The 20,261-nt window shown below is 39.6% G+C and overlaps 1 protein-coding gene across 2 annotated transcripts in view; it reads right to left on the bottom strand.

The window, feature by feature from the left end:
• The window catches only part of WDR7 (WD repeat domain 7), a 242,885-nt gene that overhangs the window by 72,062 nt on the left and 150,562 nt on the right, over positions 1-20,261 (bottom strand). For both annotated transcript variants that reach the window (XM_081317822.1, XM_081317821.1), the window contains one exon: positions 7,249-7,435. In XM_081317822.1, the coding sequence (XP_081173948.1) occupies positions 7,249-7,435 (187 nt within the window). The remainder of the gene's footprint in view (positions 1-7,248; positions 7,436-20,261) is intronic.

The raw sequence follows: 20,261 nt of genomic DNA, 5'->3' as shown, positions 1-20,261 counted from the left end.
AAGAATATGCACTGGGGAACATGCAGGGCTTTTTTTCTCATAGAACGCTCAGAACGGAGTTCCGGCACCTTTTTTTGGATAGAACCTTGTAGGGTAGGCAAGGCGAGTTGTATGACATGTGTGAGTTCTGGCACCTTTTTCTTTTACAAAAAAAGCACTGGGAACATGTATGAAACCTAACATGATTAGAAGGGAAGAAAGCTAAGAATGGATGAGTTAACAGCACTGTGAATCACTACCCAACTGACTATTATATAAGGATGTTCTGAGGGAGTTTTTCTACATGATTTTCTACATGGCCTTGGATGAATCTGGTCCATTGCACTTTCTTTCATTAGCTTCTCCCACCACACCAAATTTTATCCATCCTCTTCAGTTGCTGGATAGGGTTAGTAAACAAAAGTACTGCAAGCATATGAGTCACTAGAGGTACCATGTTGCTTACCATTTTCTTTAAAATATTGTCAATCACTCAAAAGAAAGGAGGAGAGGGAGGGAGGGAGGAGGGAAGGAAGGAAGGACAGGAAGAAAGAGGAAGGAAGGAAAATATATATTAGTTCTTGGATTATGGACATAATTCTCAAATGGAAAGCTCATTATGAATTGATAAAATTCTAAAATAATTCTCATACAATTTGTAAAGTTTCCATGGTAGTATTCAGACATGCAGTATTGAAATTTGCATATATTTTAGTGCTCTACTATTAACTCACTTAAGTTTCTATGAGAAAAATCATGCATTCTCCTCACAGTCCTTTCATTCCCATTTGAAAATACTATAGCTTTATTTAACTCCAAGTGACTGACTTTTCTCTGGTTAGGCAATCACAGAAGCATATAACTATTAGAATTCTACATTTCCTAAATCTAGGCTTCCAGTTTTTTCCCCTCATATTCAGGTACATTTCCATATTATCAGTCTTGCACATTCCCGGCTTTAATTGGTTATTTTAAGGTGAAAATGGAAAAATTCCTGCATTCACAAAGCTCTCTTAAAAGAAAACAGGAGCAACACAGAAATAATACTGGCAAATTCCTTAGGTTAAACCAAATATTAAAATTAATAAATACATTTTATTGTTTAATTACACAGCAGTGCATTAGATAAACTGTATCCAAGTAAAATGAATTAAGCTGCAATTTATAACTGGAAATTATGGGTCAGGACGATTTCTATAATCTCTTTGAGCATAGAATCAAAGCTGAATTAATACTAGTTAAATACTCTTAATTCCCCAGTGCAGTTAACTTAACAAATTTTCCATAATTTAATCTTTTGGGGAGGAAGTCAAGGTGGGGTGGAGGTGGAAATGGACGAAATGGCAAGGAGAAAGAACTGCCAAAGTGCAAAGAAGAAATTCAAAGATCCACACACTACAGCTTAGCAATGTATTTTATTCAACATGTGCGCGCGCGCGCACACACACACACACACGGACATACCAAACACACAAAAAGATAAACACTGCATGTGTTTTCCTTTGTCAATAAATGTGAAGTGATTTTTTTCCCCATTCCGCCTCGGAACCGCACGTTCGACATAAAAGCTCCTTTATAAACCATGCTTAACATCACAGACAGAAGTGAGGCAGCTGTGCGCTGTTATTGTGTGCACGGTAAATCAGGCACAAAAAAGGGGCAGCCCAGCAGGGCATCAGGAGGGTAAGATGGACACTTAACCCCCTGTACACATTGTTGCTCCATTTCTTTCCCTCTTAAGTCCCTTTGCAGTCAGTACAGTACCTGTCACGGATGTAACAGGCCATTTTCAATCTAAATCTTGTTATGGATTAATAAGCAAACACTTTCTCGCTTATTATGCAATTTATCATGATGAAAATTGCATTGGTCTCCTCAAGGCTACATGCTGATACATTCATTTATTCAGCAGCTCTGTATACGGAGAGCAATACTAATCTTTATGACAGCTAGAGGTATATCAGGCAGCCTAAAATAGCATCTTGAAAAACTATATTTTGTCTTTTATGGAAGCTCTGTTCAAAACAGACACCTACATGCACACAAGGCTTAGCTCTTCCCTAAGGAGACAAAAATATTTTACTTTGGCAATACCCAGCTTGGTAGTAATAACATATACTTATTTTCCATTTCACTGAAACCAGAAATTAAATACTTATAGATGCCTTACAATTTATCCTTGCCTGATATCAGCATCCTTTGAGGATTTCAGACAATGACCAAGTTCGTTTAAGAAAGGTAGCTAGAATGTTCAACAACAACAACAACAACAATGCAATATAAAGCAACACCATTGCTGAATTGGAGAAAATAATCTGCTCTCAATGTTTTGGGAACGGCACATATGTCCTATATATAAAGTGGGTAATGTAATAAAAGGATCCCATCTAGGAATCAAAATTTCTGCCAATCAAAATTTAAAAACTGCACTTTCATTTGAGTTCATGTAACTTCAATGTCATATAAAAACATAAGTTCATATAAAAACTTATGTTGAGGCTATGACTCTTTGAGGAAAACAATTGGAAAACTTTGATTTGCCCTCAATTAACACAGACTTAAGAACTATTTTACAAACTTTAAAAATCTGCTAAGAAAAAAAGCATATCAAATGAGTCAGATGAAAAATGACTGAAGACATATTAATAAATCCTTTTTAAATCATAACAAACTTAAGTTACTTTACATGATGGGACATTATCATTATTGCACAAGCTTTAGAATATGATTTTTAAGCAAGTGGTGCACAAATAAAAAAATAATAATAATTCTTGTCCTAGGGATGATGTCCTAGTCTCTTTCCCCCCCTAAATAAGTAATATCAAATGGTAACACTCTAGTCTACAAGATCCAGGCAATAATCTTCAATTTTACATTGGCTCACTCAAAATGTTTATAATGACCTTAATGATTTCTACTTTTGTGACCCTTCTAAATTTATTTTTAACACTGCATTTTTAATGCATTATTTCCTGTTTTGTGATTCTGAGCATACACTAAGAATCAGGGTAGAATGTTTATATATTATTAATATTAATGAGCAACATTATTGTACTATATGTTGAATAATTCAGAAAAGGGACAAAGAATCAAATGAGATAAGCTATATATGTTGTCTACATTGACAAAAACTTTAGCTGAATTGGAAAACTCTTAGAGAAAGAAGCTTAACACTGAACATCAGGACTTGAATCCATTTTTGGAAGACAATGGAGAAAGCACAATAAAAAAATCCACTTGAGGTTTTAAAACATTTTCTGATATATTAGAACAGATTGAATAAATTTGGTAACATTCAAAATTGTGTTTTATTAGATACAAGTATCTAAAGATGTGGCAACCTTAGTTGTGCAGGAATGAGAAGAAAAGAAATAAAGCTCAGCATATCACTTTGTCTTCCCTAATTCCCTAGAGGGAGATATTAATTTTAAAATATAAAATACATTTAAATATTATATTTTATTGTGTCTTTTATCTAGCAAAGTAAAAATTGACCAAGAATTTTATATTTATTAGTCAAGAATTAAGCACTCAGATAATTTAGAATTAAGCACTCAGAGAACAATAATTTTAAAAGGCTTTTATATCCATCACCAAGGAAAGGATTTTTCATAGGATGTGAGGATGTGAGGAGAAGGACAATGATTAATTCTTCCTTTCTCTAGAAAGCAGGAAGATATTTAAGCAAAAATATAATTTTTGCACAATTAGGCTGAAAACTCTGTGGAATGGCTTGGTTCATCTTATTGTTGTGATAACTGCACAATATTTTTATATCTTTGTCTATGAAAAATTATTTTTTGTTTCTTTTGATTTTATAGTTTTATTGATTTTTCTTCTCAAAAATTTATCATTTTTTAGATTTGCCTATTTATCAGACACTTCATGCTTACATAAAATGATACTGAAGTACTTTATATACATGGACCAGGATAATTTTTACTAGTTTTTAAAATCCTCTGATTAAGTTCTAGAATTAGACCTAATCCATATTTAATTTTTTGGTTGCATTAAACATATGTTGAATGAAAAAAAAGAAGTTACCTAGGTATGATTTTACAATAGTAAGAAAACACACTCACATCGATACATGCAATTATGCCAGATTGTTGAAAAATTAAAACCATAAAACACGTGAATTTCTTCAACTGTTATTGTAAATAGATTCTTCTTCTTATCATACTTTTTCTGAATTAAAAAAAATCCTTCTATAAGCTTTTTAAAAAGAATTATAATTCATAATGGCATCTATCTTTAGTCTATACAAGAAGAATGTCATGCCAAGTTAATAATTTTGGAAACAGAGTTTTGATCATGTTTTATGATTACGTATATCCAATGTGCTATCACAGTAATAAAGTAGAGAGTAATGATAGATCATTATTCTCCATATGTAAAATGGAATGTGTTTAACTTTCCTGCAAATTGTACATACTGTGTTTCCCCCAAAATAAGACCTGGTCTTATTATTATTTTTTGGACCAAAAGACCTATTAGGGCTTATTTTAGGGGGATGTCTTATTTTGCAACTGCCCGCTCACTCCACCCCACTGTCTGGTTGCTAATGGCTGCAATGGGGCAGGAGACCGCATGACGCACCAGTGCCGCTGCCGCAAGGTGAGGCAGATGGGGGGGTAGAGCTGTCCCATGTGGCCTGTACCTGGCTGCCCGCCCGCCTCTTCCCTTTCACTCCCCTCCCAAGCCGGGCTGCCATGTTATGAAGGATGAGCAGGGGAGGCTCGGTCCCCTTACCCGGTCCCCCTCTGCTGTTTTGGAGTCAGGAGGGAGTGAGAACAAAAGGCCTCCGCCACCCCTGTGCAACAGCTGGTGGCAACTGCCGCCACCTCCTCCTCCTCCCTCGTGCTGCCTGCTCCCTGTTTCGGAGCCAGGGGAGAGTGAAGTGACACTGAAGCCAGGTGTCTGGCAGGTGGAGTGAGATGGCAGGGGAAACTTGTGTTGCCTGGTCCTTTGGCTACCCCCTGGCTGACCGCGCCACTCTCCTCCTTGCCCAAAGGTGTGTTCTGGCCGGGTGCTTAAAGATTGTGCAGACCAGCTGGTTGGGGTCTTTACCAAGATTTTTAACCGGTCTCTATCCCAGTCCACTATTCCATCCTGTCTGAAGGCCTCCATCATTGTTCCATTACCAAAGAAGTCTTTTATTAACAGTCTCAGTGATTATAGATCAGTGGCACTCACATCTATTATCATGAAGTGTTTTGAAAAATTGGTCTGCAGGCACAATGTGTCCTGCCTCCCAAACACACTCGACACTCACCAGTTTGCGTACAGAGCAAAAAGATCTACAGAGGAAGCCATAGCCATCATTCTCCATACTACTCTGACTCATCTGGAGCAGCGGGGGATCTATGTAAGGATGCTCTTTGTGGATTTTAGCTCTGCATTTAACACAATTCTTCCATACACACTGGTGTTTAAACTTGTCAATCTTGGACTTTTCACATTCAATCTGCCTTTGGATTATGAACTTCCTGTCTGGCTGCTCTCAGAGGGTTAGATTAGGCAACTATATCTCTTCAGCCCTTATTCTTAATATGGGCTCCCCACAGGGCTGTGTGTTGAGCCCACTACTTTACACCCTCTATGACTGCACCCCCACTCATCCCAGCAAAGTTATTGTTAAATGTGCGGATGATACAACCGTGATGGGGCTTATCTCCAAGGGGGATGAGTCTGCCTACCGGGATGAGGTGGAGCAGCATTCTTTAACAGTGTGAGATCCAATTGTAGACCATGAAACAAATATAAACATAAAACAACAAAGAGAGGGAGAGAATTTTCTCCACTGCTAAGTTTTAACAAAATAACAATGACATGCCATAAAAAACCAAGGAAGCAAATTCTATTTTAAGCAAAATAGAAAAGAGTCAGGCAATGTGCAGGGGGATATGAAAAGTTTATTCCCTACATGTCTCAATTCACATGCACAATTAAATTAATAAACCATGATTTATTTGTTTAATACATTCACATGCTCTCTCTTTGTTTCTGCCTTTTCTTCCCAATTTCATACTCCCTCTAGTAGAAAAGATATCCTGGCTTCCTTTTGAAGTCTAAACCATAAAACTATGATTGAACTATTTCCTGGAATTCAGGATAGCATGACTAAATTTTCTGTGGAAAGGAAGGAATGAATAAGAGGCATAACGCTGGAATGCAACTGGAGAAGAGTATTTCAAATGAGTAAACCGAGATTGTTTTCCTTTTGATTGTGATTTTAAAGTAGACGTGGCTTGCCTACAATTACACCCTAAGAGTTTATATATGTTTGTGCTTTACTGAAGTCACAATTTGTTCAACCAGCAATGTATTTATATATTGAATGCGCTAGACATCAGGGTTTAGTGACTATGATCTAGAGATCAGATTTCTAGATGTGGCTGGTATGCAGTGGATTTGTGTTTTTTACCTTTGGATATTATTTATGTCAGGGGTAGACTATCCATTTATCCTGTCTTCTGACAGGTACAAATGATTCAACCCATAAGGAGTGTTTTCAGTCCTCCTTCTCCCCCTCTCCTCCTGTAACAGCGGGATTCTCATGGATTACAATAAAAAGCAATAACACAATAAAATCTATGGTAGAAGATAAAAAAAATATTTGTAAACTCACAAATATAAAATGCAAAATATGGAACATAAAAACTAGTTACCATAGAACAGCCTATTCTCAACTACCACAGGCTCTCCAGAACAAGCTTGATCTTTCCAGAATGCCAACAATGTGGGGACTAAACAGATATGAACTGGAAAGGGGTTCCATAGCACAGATAAAGGTGTAAAGGTTTCCCCTGCCCAGTCATGACAGACTCCAGGGGGCGAGGGTCATCTCTGATTCTCAGCCAGGGGAGCCTATGTCAACACGTGGCCAGTAACCTTCCCATCTAAGCAGTACCTATTTAATTTAATTGAGTAGAGTAAAATAATAGTGGGGGGCTTCGGCCCTTTCACCCTGCAATATGGTCACAGGACAAATGAATTGAGTCAAGTCTGGCTGCAGAGGTAGTTAAAAAAAATAGCTTGGCACCACCAAGCCGTGTGTGTTTTTGTAGGTTGAAATGAACACTTTGAACTGTACCCAGAAGCAAATGAGAAGTCCGTGGAGGGTCTTGAAGCACTGGTGAAATGTGCTCATGGAAATAACAGCCAATCAAAAACTGGGCCACTGCAGATCTAATGCAAATGTCTCTATCAAAAAGGCCATCAGAAATAAAATATTTCTCCTTAATCAAATAAGGGATCAACACTTACTTTGAAAGTTGCTTTTCGGCATCCGCACAGAGTTCCAAAAGGCCCATCAGCACAGCAGACACGTCCATATAAGGCTCCCACACTGTAAACCCTCTTCCTATGAGATCAATGGCAGTTCTCCGAATGGTACTGTGAGGAGGAAGTTTGGGACTGGGAGGTTGCAGCAGAAGATAGGTCAAAGCTTTGCCTGCCATAAAAGACATGTTAGAAAACCAGAGTTAGGAAAACAAGATCTAACGTGGCATATTATGATTTGAGTAGACTGGAAGCTTATGGTGTTACCTAGTAGAGTTCCTCTATCCAGTTTGCTAACTGGGGCCAAGAGTAAAAATGTAGCTCAAGTAAGAATGTTTATATGTATGTATTATGTACTGTATATATGTGTGTGTCTCTCTCTGTGTGTTTATGTATAAAAATAATGGAAAGCAAGTCTTTATTATACTCCATGAGCCATATGTTGCAATAAGCTATATGTACAGTTATTTGCATTGAGGGAGATATGATGATGATGGTGTTATCCATTCAGTCATGTCCTACTCTTGGTGATTCTAATGGGCCAGGTCTCTCAACATTTTCCAATTTTGCACTGCTATGTTAAGTTTTTCCATCCTGTCTATCCTCTGGCAGGTTCCTCAGCTTTGATGGTGTCCAGCCGACATGTTCTTTGGTGGCCTGGTTTCCTTTTACCGATAACTCTTCCAAACATAATTGTGAGAGATAAGAGATTCTAACTCACAGCCTATTAATGCCTGTATAAAATTCAGCTCTACCTTTCTCCAACCCAGCACCCTTAGAATGTGCAGAATTAAAAATCACATAATCCATGATTTTAGGATTAGAGTCCAGGGTATCTCTCGTTCAAATTGGCGGGCGGGGGGGGGGAAGCTTAAATAGTCTTCATTTAAGAAGTGGGAGACAGAAAGACTGAGATAAAATGGCAAGCAGAAGTCTAAATGTGAGATTTCTTTTAATCTAACTTTTACTTGCTGTATGAAAATTGCTGGGAATCAAGAAGGTTTTGCTTACCTACTGAAAATAACTCAAAACATATACCAAGGACCACTTCTGATTTAAAAAAAAATTCCATACAATTGGAAAATCCCATTTAATGACTTTTATTGTTTTATCATTATATAAAATAAAAATAAAAATAGGAAATTAAGGGAAGGAAAAAGAGAGGGGAAAAGAATATGAGGTACAAGGGAAGAAAAAAAAGAGTTGATTTCCGACTGTTTTTAGCACAGTACAAGATAACATTCCAGCCTTTTACTTTTACACATTAGTATATAACTAGCCATTTCTATAACATCAAATATATTTAATCAGCAAAACCGATTAAATCAGTTTCATTTTTTTTCATCACAAACACAAAATCCAGAAGTGATATCCAAATAAAAATGCATAATTAAATATATTCTCTTTGAATAAAACAATCAACTTAGCCATTTTTGCTTTATCTTCCTTGCTGTGGAAATAATATGTATTTCTATTTTCACTTAATAATCTTTATAAACTATCACTATTTATATTAACAAAATTCACTGTATCCTTTCAGATTCGTTAACCTTAAAGGGAAAAATACATTTTTTATCCATTTTAAAACACTAAACTTTTCTTTAAAAACATTTCTAAAATCAAAACTTTCTAACTCATCTTTTTAAACTTCCTCTTAATATGCATAAAGTTCACTATTAAATTTAGATCACTCCCTCCAAGTTACCCTCATAGAATATTTTTTTTCTTGTATCCTTTTTAAAACTCTAAACTTTTATTTAAACTAATACATCTTTTTCTTTAACTTTCTCTTAACACAGATACTCTCAAATATACTTTCAATAATGTTTTACAAAATTTGTTGTTGTTAGTTGTGAAGTCATGTCCAATCCATTGCAACCCCATGGACAACGTTCCTCCAGGCCTTCCTGTCCTCTACCATCTTTAGGAATTACTTAAGCATTATATATAAAAAGGGTTTTTTTCAAACTTTAGATTAATACTTTCAGTTACAACTATCAAACCAATAAAAATCCATCCTAATTCCAATTAACTCTTTAAGTTTAAGTCACTCCTTCCAGCTTGTTTTCATGGAGTAAAGTCTTTTTCTTCTGCGGAATATCTGTCTAATAGTTAGAAGCTTCTCTTTTTCTCAAGGATTTCTCAACCTTGTTAATAATGTCCATAAGGAAAAAGTCCTAAACTTGTCCTTTTAAAATTTGCAGATTTTCTTGAAGCTCTTCTTTCAATTGTGTTGGGAGGTTTATATTTAAACCATGATAAGAGTTGGTATCAGTTTAAATTCCAAAATTGCAATTGATTGCTCTGCATTGTCAGGTACTTGTGAAATTACCTCAGTGGTTTGATAACTTTCTACACATATTTGCATCTCTGAAATAATAATAATAATAATAATAATAATAATAATAATAATAATAATAATAATAATAATAATAATAATAATAATAATAATAATAATAATAATAATAATAATAAGTAGTTGGAAGGGGCCTTGGAGGTCATCTAGTCCAACCCCCTGCTTAGGCAGGAAACCCTATACCATTTCAGACAAATGGCTGGCCAGTCTCCTCTTCAAAACTTCCAGTGTTGGAGCATTCACCACTTCTGGAGGCAGGTTGTTCCACTGGTTAATTGGTCTAACTGTCAGGAAGTTTCTCATTAGTTCTAGGTTGCTTCTCTCCTTGACTAGTTTCCATCCGTTGCTTCTTGTCCTGCTCTCAGGTGCTTTGGAGAATAGCTTGACTCCCTCTTCTTTGTGGCAGCTCCTGTGATATTGGAACACTGCTATCATGTCCCCCCTCACCCTTCTCTTCGTTAAACTACACATACCCAATTCCAGCAACCGTTCCCTATATGTTTTAGCCTCCAGCCCCCCAATCATCTTTGTTGCCCTTCTCTGTACCCTTTCTAGAGTCTCAACATCTTTTTTACATCGTGGTGACCAAAACTGGATGTAGTTTGAGAAGTTTTTTTTAACATTCTTGGAGTATAGCTGATCCATGAACTGATGAATTTTATTTAAAGATTTTTCAAATACAACCCTAATAATTTGCTCCCCCATCTTCTTAACTCCCTCTTTAGTCAAAGAGTAGCTTTTTTGTAAATGACTTAAGAATTGCTGGCCAATCAGGAATCATGAAAACCGGAAAGTTTTAGCCACCCACAACAAAGCAGACCAAGATACAAATCACTAAAAATAATAAACTAAAATTATAGCTTTCTGCCCTTATACTTCTTCATCAACTTTTGTTTAAAAAAAAGATAGTCCACACTTTCTTATTTTAGATTGCCTTAGCAGCCTTCTTCCTGGTTGTTTAATACTGAAGAAATCCCCAAAATGGTGCAGATCTTCAAAAAGGAATAACAGACTCTGGCTAAAGAGAGCCTCTTTTAGCTTAATAAAGATTAATAGTCATTAAAAATGGTTAAGAAATGAAAGGCACAACTTACTGTCCATTTGAAAAAAATAAATTCCAAAATGGCTGCTTCTTCAACAATGAACTGACTGCAGCCCCGCTCCTCAGCTTTTGGCATACAGGCTACTTCGAAGCACAGCTCCAGAAGCTACTTGCAGACCTTTGCTGTATCGGAGGAACTTGAAGGATAATTCTAGGACTTTCCCTAACCCAGGAGAGTCATATAAACTAAGGGAATGCCAGTTCTTTCTGTTGCTAGTTGAAAAGGTTACAGCCCAGGGCTCCTTCAGGAATCCCTCCCTGGGTATGTAGTCAGTTGGCCATCTTTTCACTGCAAGTCCCTGTACAATTGGAAAATCTTTAGAGCAAGTAATGTAAACAAAGTTGCCCTTATAGACATGGCTGTGCAATTTTTGGTAAAATAATTAAATAAGGTAGGCCACAACCAATCCATTATCCATCTCTAAACCCAATTTCTTTTCTCTGCTAATTTATAAAAAAAAGTTCACTTGTGGAAGGCAAAATTAGAACTTTTGGATTAGTTGGCACACTTATTTTATTGATGTCTGATTTTATGTCATTGTTGTGAATTGCCCAGAGTTGTAGTTTTAAGATAGCCAAACAAACCTTTTAAATAGATAAATAAATAAAAATTCAAAATTTAATAGCATGTGACTTGCCTAGATATTAATGGCTGTCATGTAAATGTAGGTATTTACAATGGTCCCTATCAAACCTCCTTGCCTTCATATTCTTTTTCCCTACAATGTTGTAGCAATTGTGGCAGGGACCATACGTATCCCATGGATACTTTCCTGTATCCAAAATGCTTCAGAAAATTAAGCAACTACATAAAAACTAGAGTACAAAGTTTTTACTTCAAGATCTCAAATCAACTATTATTTGATTCCACCTCATTACCACCTATCAATAGGTATAAGTAGAAAATGTACATTAAAACTCCTGATCATAACTATTCAACGTAGTTTGAACTTTCCAGTAGAAAAAGATCCCCAACTGATTTACAAAAAATCAACACATCACTCAGATAGGGAAGGAAGGAAGAAAAAACATACTTTAGCACAAGTGGGTTGCACTTTGCAAGTGGGCTGCAAAGTTCTAATATTGTTCTATTTGAACAAAAAGTATTACAGTCTTGCAAGGGAATAAAAAGCTCAGAAAAACAAGAGTCTGGGTTTTTTCCCCAGCCAAACAAATGGAGTGTCACTGCACTCCCCACTTGGCTCTGCTGCAGCCTGCTGGGATGATGGTGGCTGCTGCTGTTGAATAATAAAAATGATTTCACAGACATCAGTTGAAGTTCACGCCCCTTAAAGTTGCTAAGGTTGATGAACATTGTTAGTCCTCGAATTACAAGCACAACTGGAACCAGAATTTCTATTGCTAAGTGAGGTGGTTATTAAGTGAGTTGCATCTGACTTCACAAGGTGCTTTTTTTGCTATGGTTGTTAAGTGAATCACTGCAGCTGTTAAGTGAATCCACAGTCATTAAACAAATCCAGTTTCCTCTACTGACTTTGCTTGTTACAAGCTGGCTTGGAAGTTCACAAATGGTGACCACATGATCCTGGGATTCTGCAACTGTCGTAAATACATGCCGGTTGCCAAGAGCCCAGATTTCGAACACTTGACCACGGGGGATGCCGCAACAGTCGCAACAGGACCAATCATAAATCACTTTTTTTAGTGTCGTGATAATGGTCATTAAATAAATGGTTGTAAGTCAAGGACTACCTGTAGCATAAGGAGCAGCAGGCTGAGAATACATTATGCATTTGTTCTTTGACAAAAAGAAAATAATCCTATTTTCCATTTTGAAGCAGCAATCTAAAAAGCATAGCAATTATGAACACAGGCATTTTAAAAAAGCCCTTTTATTGCTTAGTCATGCCTATTCTACCACTGATAGGTAATCTATAATTAATATTTAGGAGAACATTCTCATACACCATACATTTTGGGGCCTCATTTTAGAAGTAGGGTACAAGAACACTTTTAAGAACAGAAATGGTGGCACGAGTCTTCTTCACAGCACAGTTCAAATGCTTCTTTGGTGGCCTGCAATTGCTCTTGCCTGCCGATTGTCAGTCCAGCTTTCTAACCTCATGAGTAACTGCAATTGAAAGGATTGTTCCCTCCCCCTTATAGTGCTACCTCCCCCCCAAATAAAAGGTAATTACAATCCTCTGCCAAAATTTTCTCCAACATGAATGTCTACCGACAGTACAAGTTGAGCCACGACCAAAGTCCAATTTCAAATTTCGACTGCAGGAGCACCTTTCTCTTTGGAAATAGTTTTAATCCCAGAAACAAGGATAGCCTTATACCCATGGGTATTCTGGAAGATTGTGGAGACCTAGCTTTTTAGGAGAGTAAAGAAAAGAGGGAATGGAACAATGGAATGGAACCATTGTTCCAAATAATGCCCTGCATGGAAACAAATGGTTGGCACCATTAGTAGTTTTTCTTTGTTTAGATTATATCAGGGGTGTCAAACTCGCAACGTCACGTGATGTGTCATGATGTATCGTGATTTTTTCTCCATTGCTGGCAATGGGATGGGTGTGGTTTCAGCATGACGCATCCAGTCTGCGGGCCAGCAGTTTGACATCCTTGAATTATACCATCCTTTCCTAACCTTAATTAAAATCAAGGTTTTATAAATTGTTCAATGTCAGCAATCTGGAGTGGCATCGAAGTCTATGTAATAAACAAATAATGAACCAAATGAGATTTGGTCCTATCTACAATAATTTTTCCATGTTTTATTCTTCCTTCCTTATTTGTGAATAGTAACTATCAAAAATTACTGAGATCCAACTTCTTACGATTTGTTTTTTCAAATGTTTCTCTCCCCAACCATGAGAAAGACAAGAGGTTGTTGTTGTTGTTTCCCCCCCCCCCAGAGAAACTTGAAATAAAGATTGGGAAAATTGAATGATGAGATGATCCAAACTGAAACACACATGTGCTCAAATCCTGATTCCTCTCTTCATAATGTTCTTAGGGACCATTATACAAAAGAAAACTAAATAATAACAATCATGTTGCAGTAGCAAAATTTGCTCTTAAGAGAATATCATATCATACTGAGGATAGGAAAAGCCCAGCCCAAGTCATTTTACTGGCCTACCCAAGACTAGGGGCATAATAATAGATAATATATAAAATCTTCATAATCACCATCATCACCACTGCTCTCATCTATGAGAAAAAAATACAATGACTTAAAGAATTAACTTATTTTCTGCATCTAAGAATTGCTGTCTGAGTCAGCCAACGGTAAGATTGTAAGGGTGCTGAGCTGAAGTTGGAATTGGTTACATTCCCTTAGAACAAAAATATTTTACTAGTAATGGTTGTATCATAGAAAGTACTGAAGACGAGACTCATAAATGGTAGTGTGTTGATTGGTTTGTTCTTTTCCAACTGAACTCAGAATGCTGATAAGCAGGAAAGAGCAAGTAGAAATTTGCAGAATGTTAGGGGATACGTAATGTTTACCAAAAACTTTAGAATTGTTAGGTCTTATAAAGCATCATAAGGATTTTCTATTTAGATCAGCCTTTGCAGATTGTGCTACCTAGCAGTTAAAACTGGAGGTGATTTGTAAGCATTTAGTTATGATTAAAATCAATACTTTATTCTCTACCTTCTTGTCTTAGTATACCTATCCTAGGTTTTACAAATGGGGTTCTCTAGAAGCTCAAAGGTGACCTTTAATTTCTAACTGTTTCTGCCTTGTCCAGTTTTCCTGGAGACATCTACATTGTGCTTCCATTCTCTAACAGACTTCATGGTCATCCAAACCTAATTATTTCCACTGAGGTTTCGTGGATGCCAACTGTTTTTGCTCTATATCGGTGTGAAGAAATGTGACGTGTAAAAGGACTTTTCTTATGTTTGGCTTTCAACAATTAACAAACCAAAGCCCACATTTTCATTTACTTCACCATCATTAAAAGCTACATTCAGTTAGGAGGAGTGCCTGGGAATCTTCCAATCCTTACTGCATTACTTCATCAGCTCTCACTTGTTAAATGCAAAATTAATTTGCTCTACTCTTTCACGTCTCTTCCTTTCTCCTCTCCTCTTTTAAACAGAGGGGCAACCTCTACATAAGACAAGGCCTCTGTCATATTCATTTCCATCCCCAAATTATGGATACTCAAATTGTGATAATGAATCTTGTAATGGATTGCTTTCATTTTCAAATGAAGCCCATTGAAATAATGAACTGTAGCAATCATCCATTAGTAAAATGTGAATGTTGGGCAAAACAAGTAACTTTCCTAGATAAATGTAATTGATCATTACTGTGATTCTATTATACAGTATGCTTTTTAAAATATCATTCATTTAGCTACTTATTGCTGTGGTTGAGACAAAGTATTGATTTTTATGTTTCCCGCCCCCCCTTCTCTTATAGGCAGTTCTCAAAGCTCAGCTTCTTATTTTTTGTTTACTGAACAAACTGCCTGCCATATTTAGTTACTGAGAGGGAGTTGGCCAATCAGAAAATCTGCCCAAATTTAACCTATGGGAAACTTGGCTATTTTTCAAAGAACAAGAAACTGGGTCTTTGAATTCCATTCTAAGCACGTGCCTTAATTTATGAAATACTCCTCTTGCAAACTACTACTATTTAAGTAAAGCACTTTGGTTTTAAAACGTATGAATGAACACCAACTACATACTGGGGCACTGAATATTTCTCCTTGTCAACATTTATCTTGTTTAAACTGAGTTGGGGGGAGGGGAGAAAAGGTGAGCTAAACAAAAGTCACTCTGCTGCCCACTTCTCAGCCTGGACATCTTTGTTTAAGCTTTGACTTGGCTTAAATGAACGAATTAATATTGACAAAAACATCAACTAAGCTAATGAGTTGTTAGTTAAGGCAATAAACATGTCACATTAGAGTCAGCGCAGTGAAGAGGTAATTAGCCCTAGAAAAGCTCCATTGCGATCCTTTGCTCTTAACCTTTCAGTCCATTATCTAGTGCTAAAAAAGCAGCCTCTATTCCAGTACAATCCACCAATATACATCAGCCTTGGTACCGTAGCCAGGGACTGCATTAGCAAGGATGCAGAGGGCCCGGTGCCTTCGTATTTACCCAGGGTCTATTAACAAGTTTATATCATAAATTGCAATAGGCTATGGATGTTAACAGATCTGGAAAAGAGAAAGGAATGGCAGTAAATGACAAGGGTGGGTGGGTACAAACAACGTCAAAACTCTTACTGAAAGAGTATATAAAAGCAGCTAAAATACGGGCCCAATTGTTGGGACCCCGAGAGGTGGTTGGGCATTGACTGGGGCCATTGGTGGAAACGTATTAAGAGGCCCCTGGTGTGTTTTTTAGCCGGTCGTTTTAAGGGGTTAGGGAGTGGGGGGAATGGTAGGGTTGGGAGGGATAGGGGGTGTATTTTATCAACCGGTTGTCAGTCCAGGCCTGAGATGGTTCCTGGCGAGACGGGGTTGGGGTTGGGGACTTCCGGTTTTCCCAGTAGTGGGGTGGGGTTTCAAATCCCCACGATGATTGGGAATGGCAGCAGATGGTTACACGGAGGGCCATATCAACATCTGGGATCACGCCACCGCTGTCTTCAAGCGGTGGCGCGCTCCGACCCTCCGGTTGGTACCCGCTTATCTGGGGGTGAGGGGGATCAGGCCCCTGAGCTCAGGCTGGTATATTTTAATGCCAGATCCGTTGCGAACAAAGCTCCCCTCGTCTGTGACTTGATCGAGGAGGAACGTGCGGATCTGGCATGCATTACCGAAACCTGGTTGGGCTCAGAGGGAGGTGTCCCTCTGACTGAGCTTTGCCCGCCAGGTTTCTGTGTGCTTCACCGGCCGCGGGCTCAGGGTAGGGGCGGGGGTGTGGCGGTGGTTATACAGGAGACCTTATGTTCGCAGGAAACCACTGTTGTACAGATAGGCGGGAGTGAGTCCCTCCTCCTGAGGTGTGGCCCTGGGGCTGAGTTGGGCTTGTTGCTGACATACCTGGCACCCAGCAGTGTAGCAACGGCCCTGCCTGGGCTTCTCGACACCCTTTCAGGGTTGGTGGTTGAGTTTCCCAAACTTATAGTTTTGAGCGACTTTAACCTTCCTTCCCTGGGGGGATTGTCAGAGTTAGCTTGGGAGTTCATGGCCTCCATGACGGCCATGGACCTGACCCAAATAATTCAGGGTCTGACTCATGAGGGGGGTCACACTCTCGACCTAGTTTTTCTATCTGGACAGTGGTTTGATGATCTGGGAGGGGGCTCGCCAACTATTGTCCCCCTGTCATGGTCCGATCATCACCTCCTGCGGTTGGTCTTCTGCTTTGCCACCCCTCGCTGCTGGGCTGTGGAACCGACCAGGTGGTTCCGACCCAGGTGCCTAATGGATCCGGATCGGTTCTAGACGGCGCTTGGGTATATACCTACCTCCCTCACTCACAGCTCGGGCGACGCCTTGGTGGAGGCCTGGGAGAGGGCTGCCACCGAGGCGCTCGACCGTGTTGTAACCTTGTGACCCGTGATCCGGCGCAGATCCCGGTGGGCTCCATGGTTTTCTGTGGAGCTCCAGGAGATGAAGCGTCGGAGACAGGGTCTGGAGAGCTGTTGGAGATCCAGCCGATTCGAATCTGACCGATTGCGGTTGAGAGCCGCTACGAGGTCTTAACTCACGGCGATGAGGATGGCGAAGTCTAATTACTTCGCTGCCCTCATCGCATCCACAGATAATCTCCCAGCTGTCCTGTTTAGGGTGACTCACTCCCTCCTTAATCGGGAGGTGAGGGAGGAGCCCTTGCAGGGGCAGGCCGAGGAGTTTAGTCATCATCTTGCGGACAAAATCGCTCAGATTTGGGCCGGTCTGGACTCTGACTGGGCAGAGACTGACGGGGAGGTCTTGAGAATGTCATTTGGAGTGAATTCGATCCTGTGACCCCGGATGAGGTGCACAGGACCATGAGGAGACTGAGCTCCACCACGTGTTTATTGGACCCGTGCCCCTCCTGGCTGGTGTATTCAGCTCGGGAGGAGACACGAGGCTGGTTCCAGGCAGTAATAACTGCTTCTTTGAGAGAGGGTACCTTCCCTACCGCCTTGAAAGAGGTGAGACCCCTTCTCAAGAAGCCTGACCTGGACCCAGCTATTTTGAATAACTATCATCCAGTCTCCAACCTTCGCTTTTTAGCTAAGGTTGTTGAGAGTGTGGTGGCGCATCAGCTTCCTTTGTTCCTGGAGGAAACTGATTATCTAGACCCATACCAATCGGGCTTCAGGCCTGGGTACAGCACGGAGACGGCATTGGTCGCGCTGGTGAATGATCTCTGGCGGGCTCGGGACAGGGGATGTTCCTCTGTCCTAGTCCTGTTAGATCTCTCAGCGGCTTTTGATACCATCGACCATGGTATCCTACTGCGGCGTCTCAGGGGGTTGGGAGTGGGGGGTACTGTTTTACAGTGGTTCTCCTCCTACCTCCTGGGCCGCTTGCAGTCGGTGTTGACGGGAGGGCAGAGATCCGCCCCAAGGCCTCTTGTTTGTGGAGTTCCTCAGGGGTCGGTTCTCTCTCCCCTCTTGTTCAACATCTATATGAAGCCACTGGGTGAGCTCATTTGTGGTTTCGGGGTGGGGTATCATCAGTATGCTGATGATACCCAGCTTTTTCTTTCCACCCCGAACCAACCCAGTGATGCCCTCGACGTGATGTCCCGTTGCGTGGAGGCGGTCCGGGTTTGGATGGGGAGAAACAGGCTTCGACTCAATCCCGCCAAGACTGAGTGGCTGTGCATACCGGCATCTCGGGAGAACCAGTTTTGTCCATCGTTAACTATGGGGGGGTGAGGTGTTACCCCCCGTTGATAGGGCTCGCAACCTGGGCGTTCTCCTGGATTCACGGCTCAGTTTGGAAGATCATATAGGAGCCGTGACCAGGGGGGCTTTTAACCAGGTTCGCCTGGTGCACCAGTTGCGGCCCTATCTGGACCGAGATGCCCTACGCAGTCACTCATGCGCTCGTGACCTCCCGGTTAGACTACTGCAACACTCTCTATATGGGGCTGCCCTTGAGGACCACTTGGAGGCTTCAGCTGGTGCAGAATGCGGCCGCGCGAGTTGTGATGGGAGTCTCCCGATACTCCCGTGTAACACCTCTTCTCCACGAGCTGCATTGGCTTCCAGTTGCCCTCCGGGTGAGATTCAAGGTGCTGGTGATGACCTATAAAGCCCTAAATGGCATGGGCCCGGATTATCTTAGGGAGCACCTGCTGCCAGCATCAACTTCCCATCGTCCTGTGCGCTCCCATAGGGAGGGCCTCCTTAGGGTGCCGCCAGTCAGGGAATGCCGGCGGGTGATCTCCAGAGGGAGGGCATTCTCTGTGGGCGCACCTGCCCTTTGGAACGATTTACCTGTGGAACTCCGGACTGCCCCCGACCTGTGCTCGTTTCGCCGGGACCTGAAAACCTGGCTTTTCGATCTATCTGGCCTGGACTGAGGGGTTTTTTAGTTTCAAGTTTTTAACATTGTTTTATTGTTGGGCTATTAATTAATTTAATTCTTTTTAATTCTATTTTTTAATCTTAATTTTATATTGTCTTTTAAATATTGCCCTGTAAACCGCCCTGAGTCCTTCGGGAATAGAGCGGTATAGAAAACTAATTAATTAATTAAATAAATAAAATAAAGAAAAATTAACATGGCACAACAGAAATAAAACATTAAAGGTATAAAGTTGGCAATAGTGGCGAATATCTGTATAAAGTTTCTTTCATGCAGAATATTTCAGTTTTGTGTACATTAGATAGTTAGAATTAGGGAATGGACATGAAGTTGCCAATTTTGATTACAACACTGTAACTTCATAATGCGTCATTTTAACCTGGCTAATTTTTTTAGCAAGCCCTTTGCATTTTACGTAAAAATATATGACTTTTACAGCAATACTGCTGAGAAGGTCAGACAATTTTAATATCTATATCTTGTTCGAACTCCAATAGATTTCAAGATGTCACCTAGAGCCCTTAATGTCTTTGTCAATGAAATTACTAAAATGGTAAGGCACATTTCACTACTTTAATTGTTTTATTAAAGAGGTTTAAGATCTTATTCTAATTTACCTGTCAGTTTTTATGCCACTGCCATAATAAGTACAAAGATTTTAAAGGTGGCTTCCTCATCTATACTGCAAACCTACTTTTGTGCCAGTTGAAAAATTTTCAAGAGACAATAAACAAAAGTTAAAACACTCAGTGGAGAATAAACAAGAAAACAAAAAGTATGTGAGGAGTATACTTTTCAAAATTTAATTTAAATTTAACCTTACAACTTAGAAAAATGTTATAATTAGAAAATTCTGCTAATATCATTGCCCTTGGATGCTGAACTGCAAGTTAACTGGGCACATAAGCAGTCATAGTTTTAAGAAAACAGAGTGGATTTTTAAGACTTTACAAATAGTCCTTAACTTACAACCGTCCATTTAGTGACCACTGAAAGTTACAACAGTGCTGAAAAAAGTCACTTATGATCCATTTTTCACACTTATGACCATGGCAGCATCCCTGTGGTC

The sequence above is a fragment of the Vipera berus genome, assembly GCF_964194415.1.
Source record: "Vipera berus genome assembly, chromosome: 2".
NCBI lineage: Eukaryota > Metazoa > Chordata > Lepidosauria > Squamata > Viperidae > Vipera > Vipera berus.
Note: the sequence above shows the minus strand (reverse complement) of the source record. Positions and strands in the feature narration are given on the sequence as shown.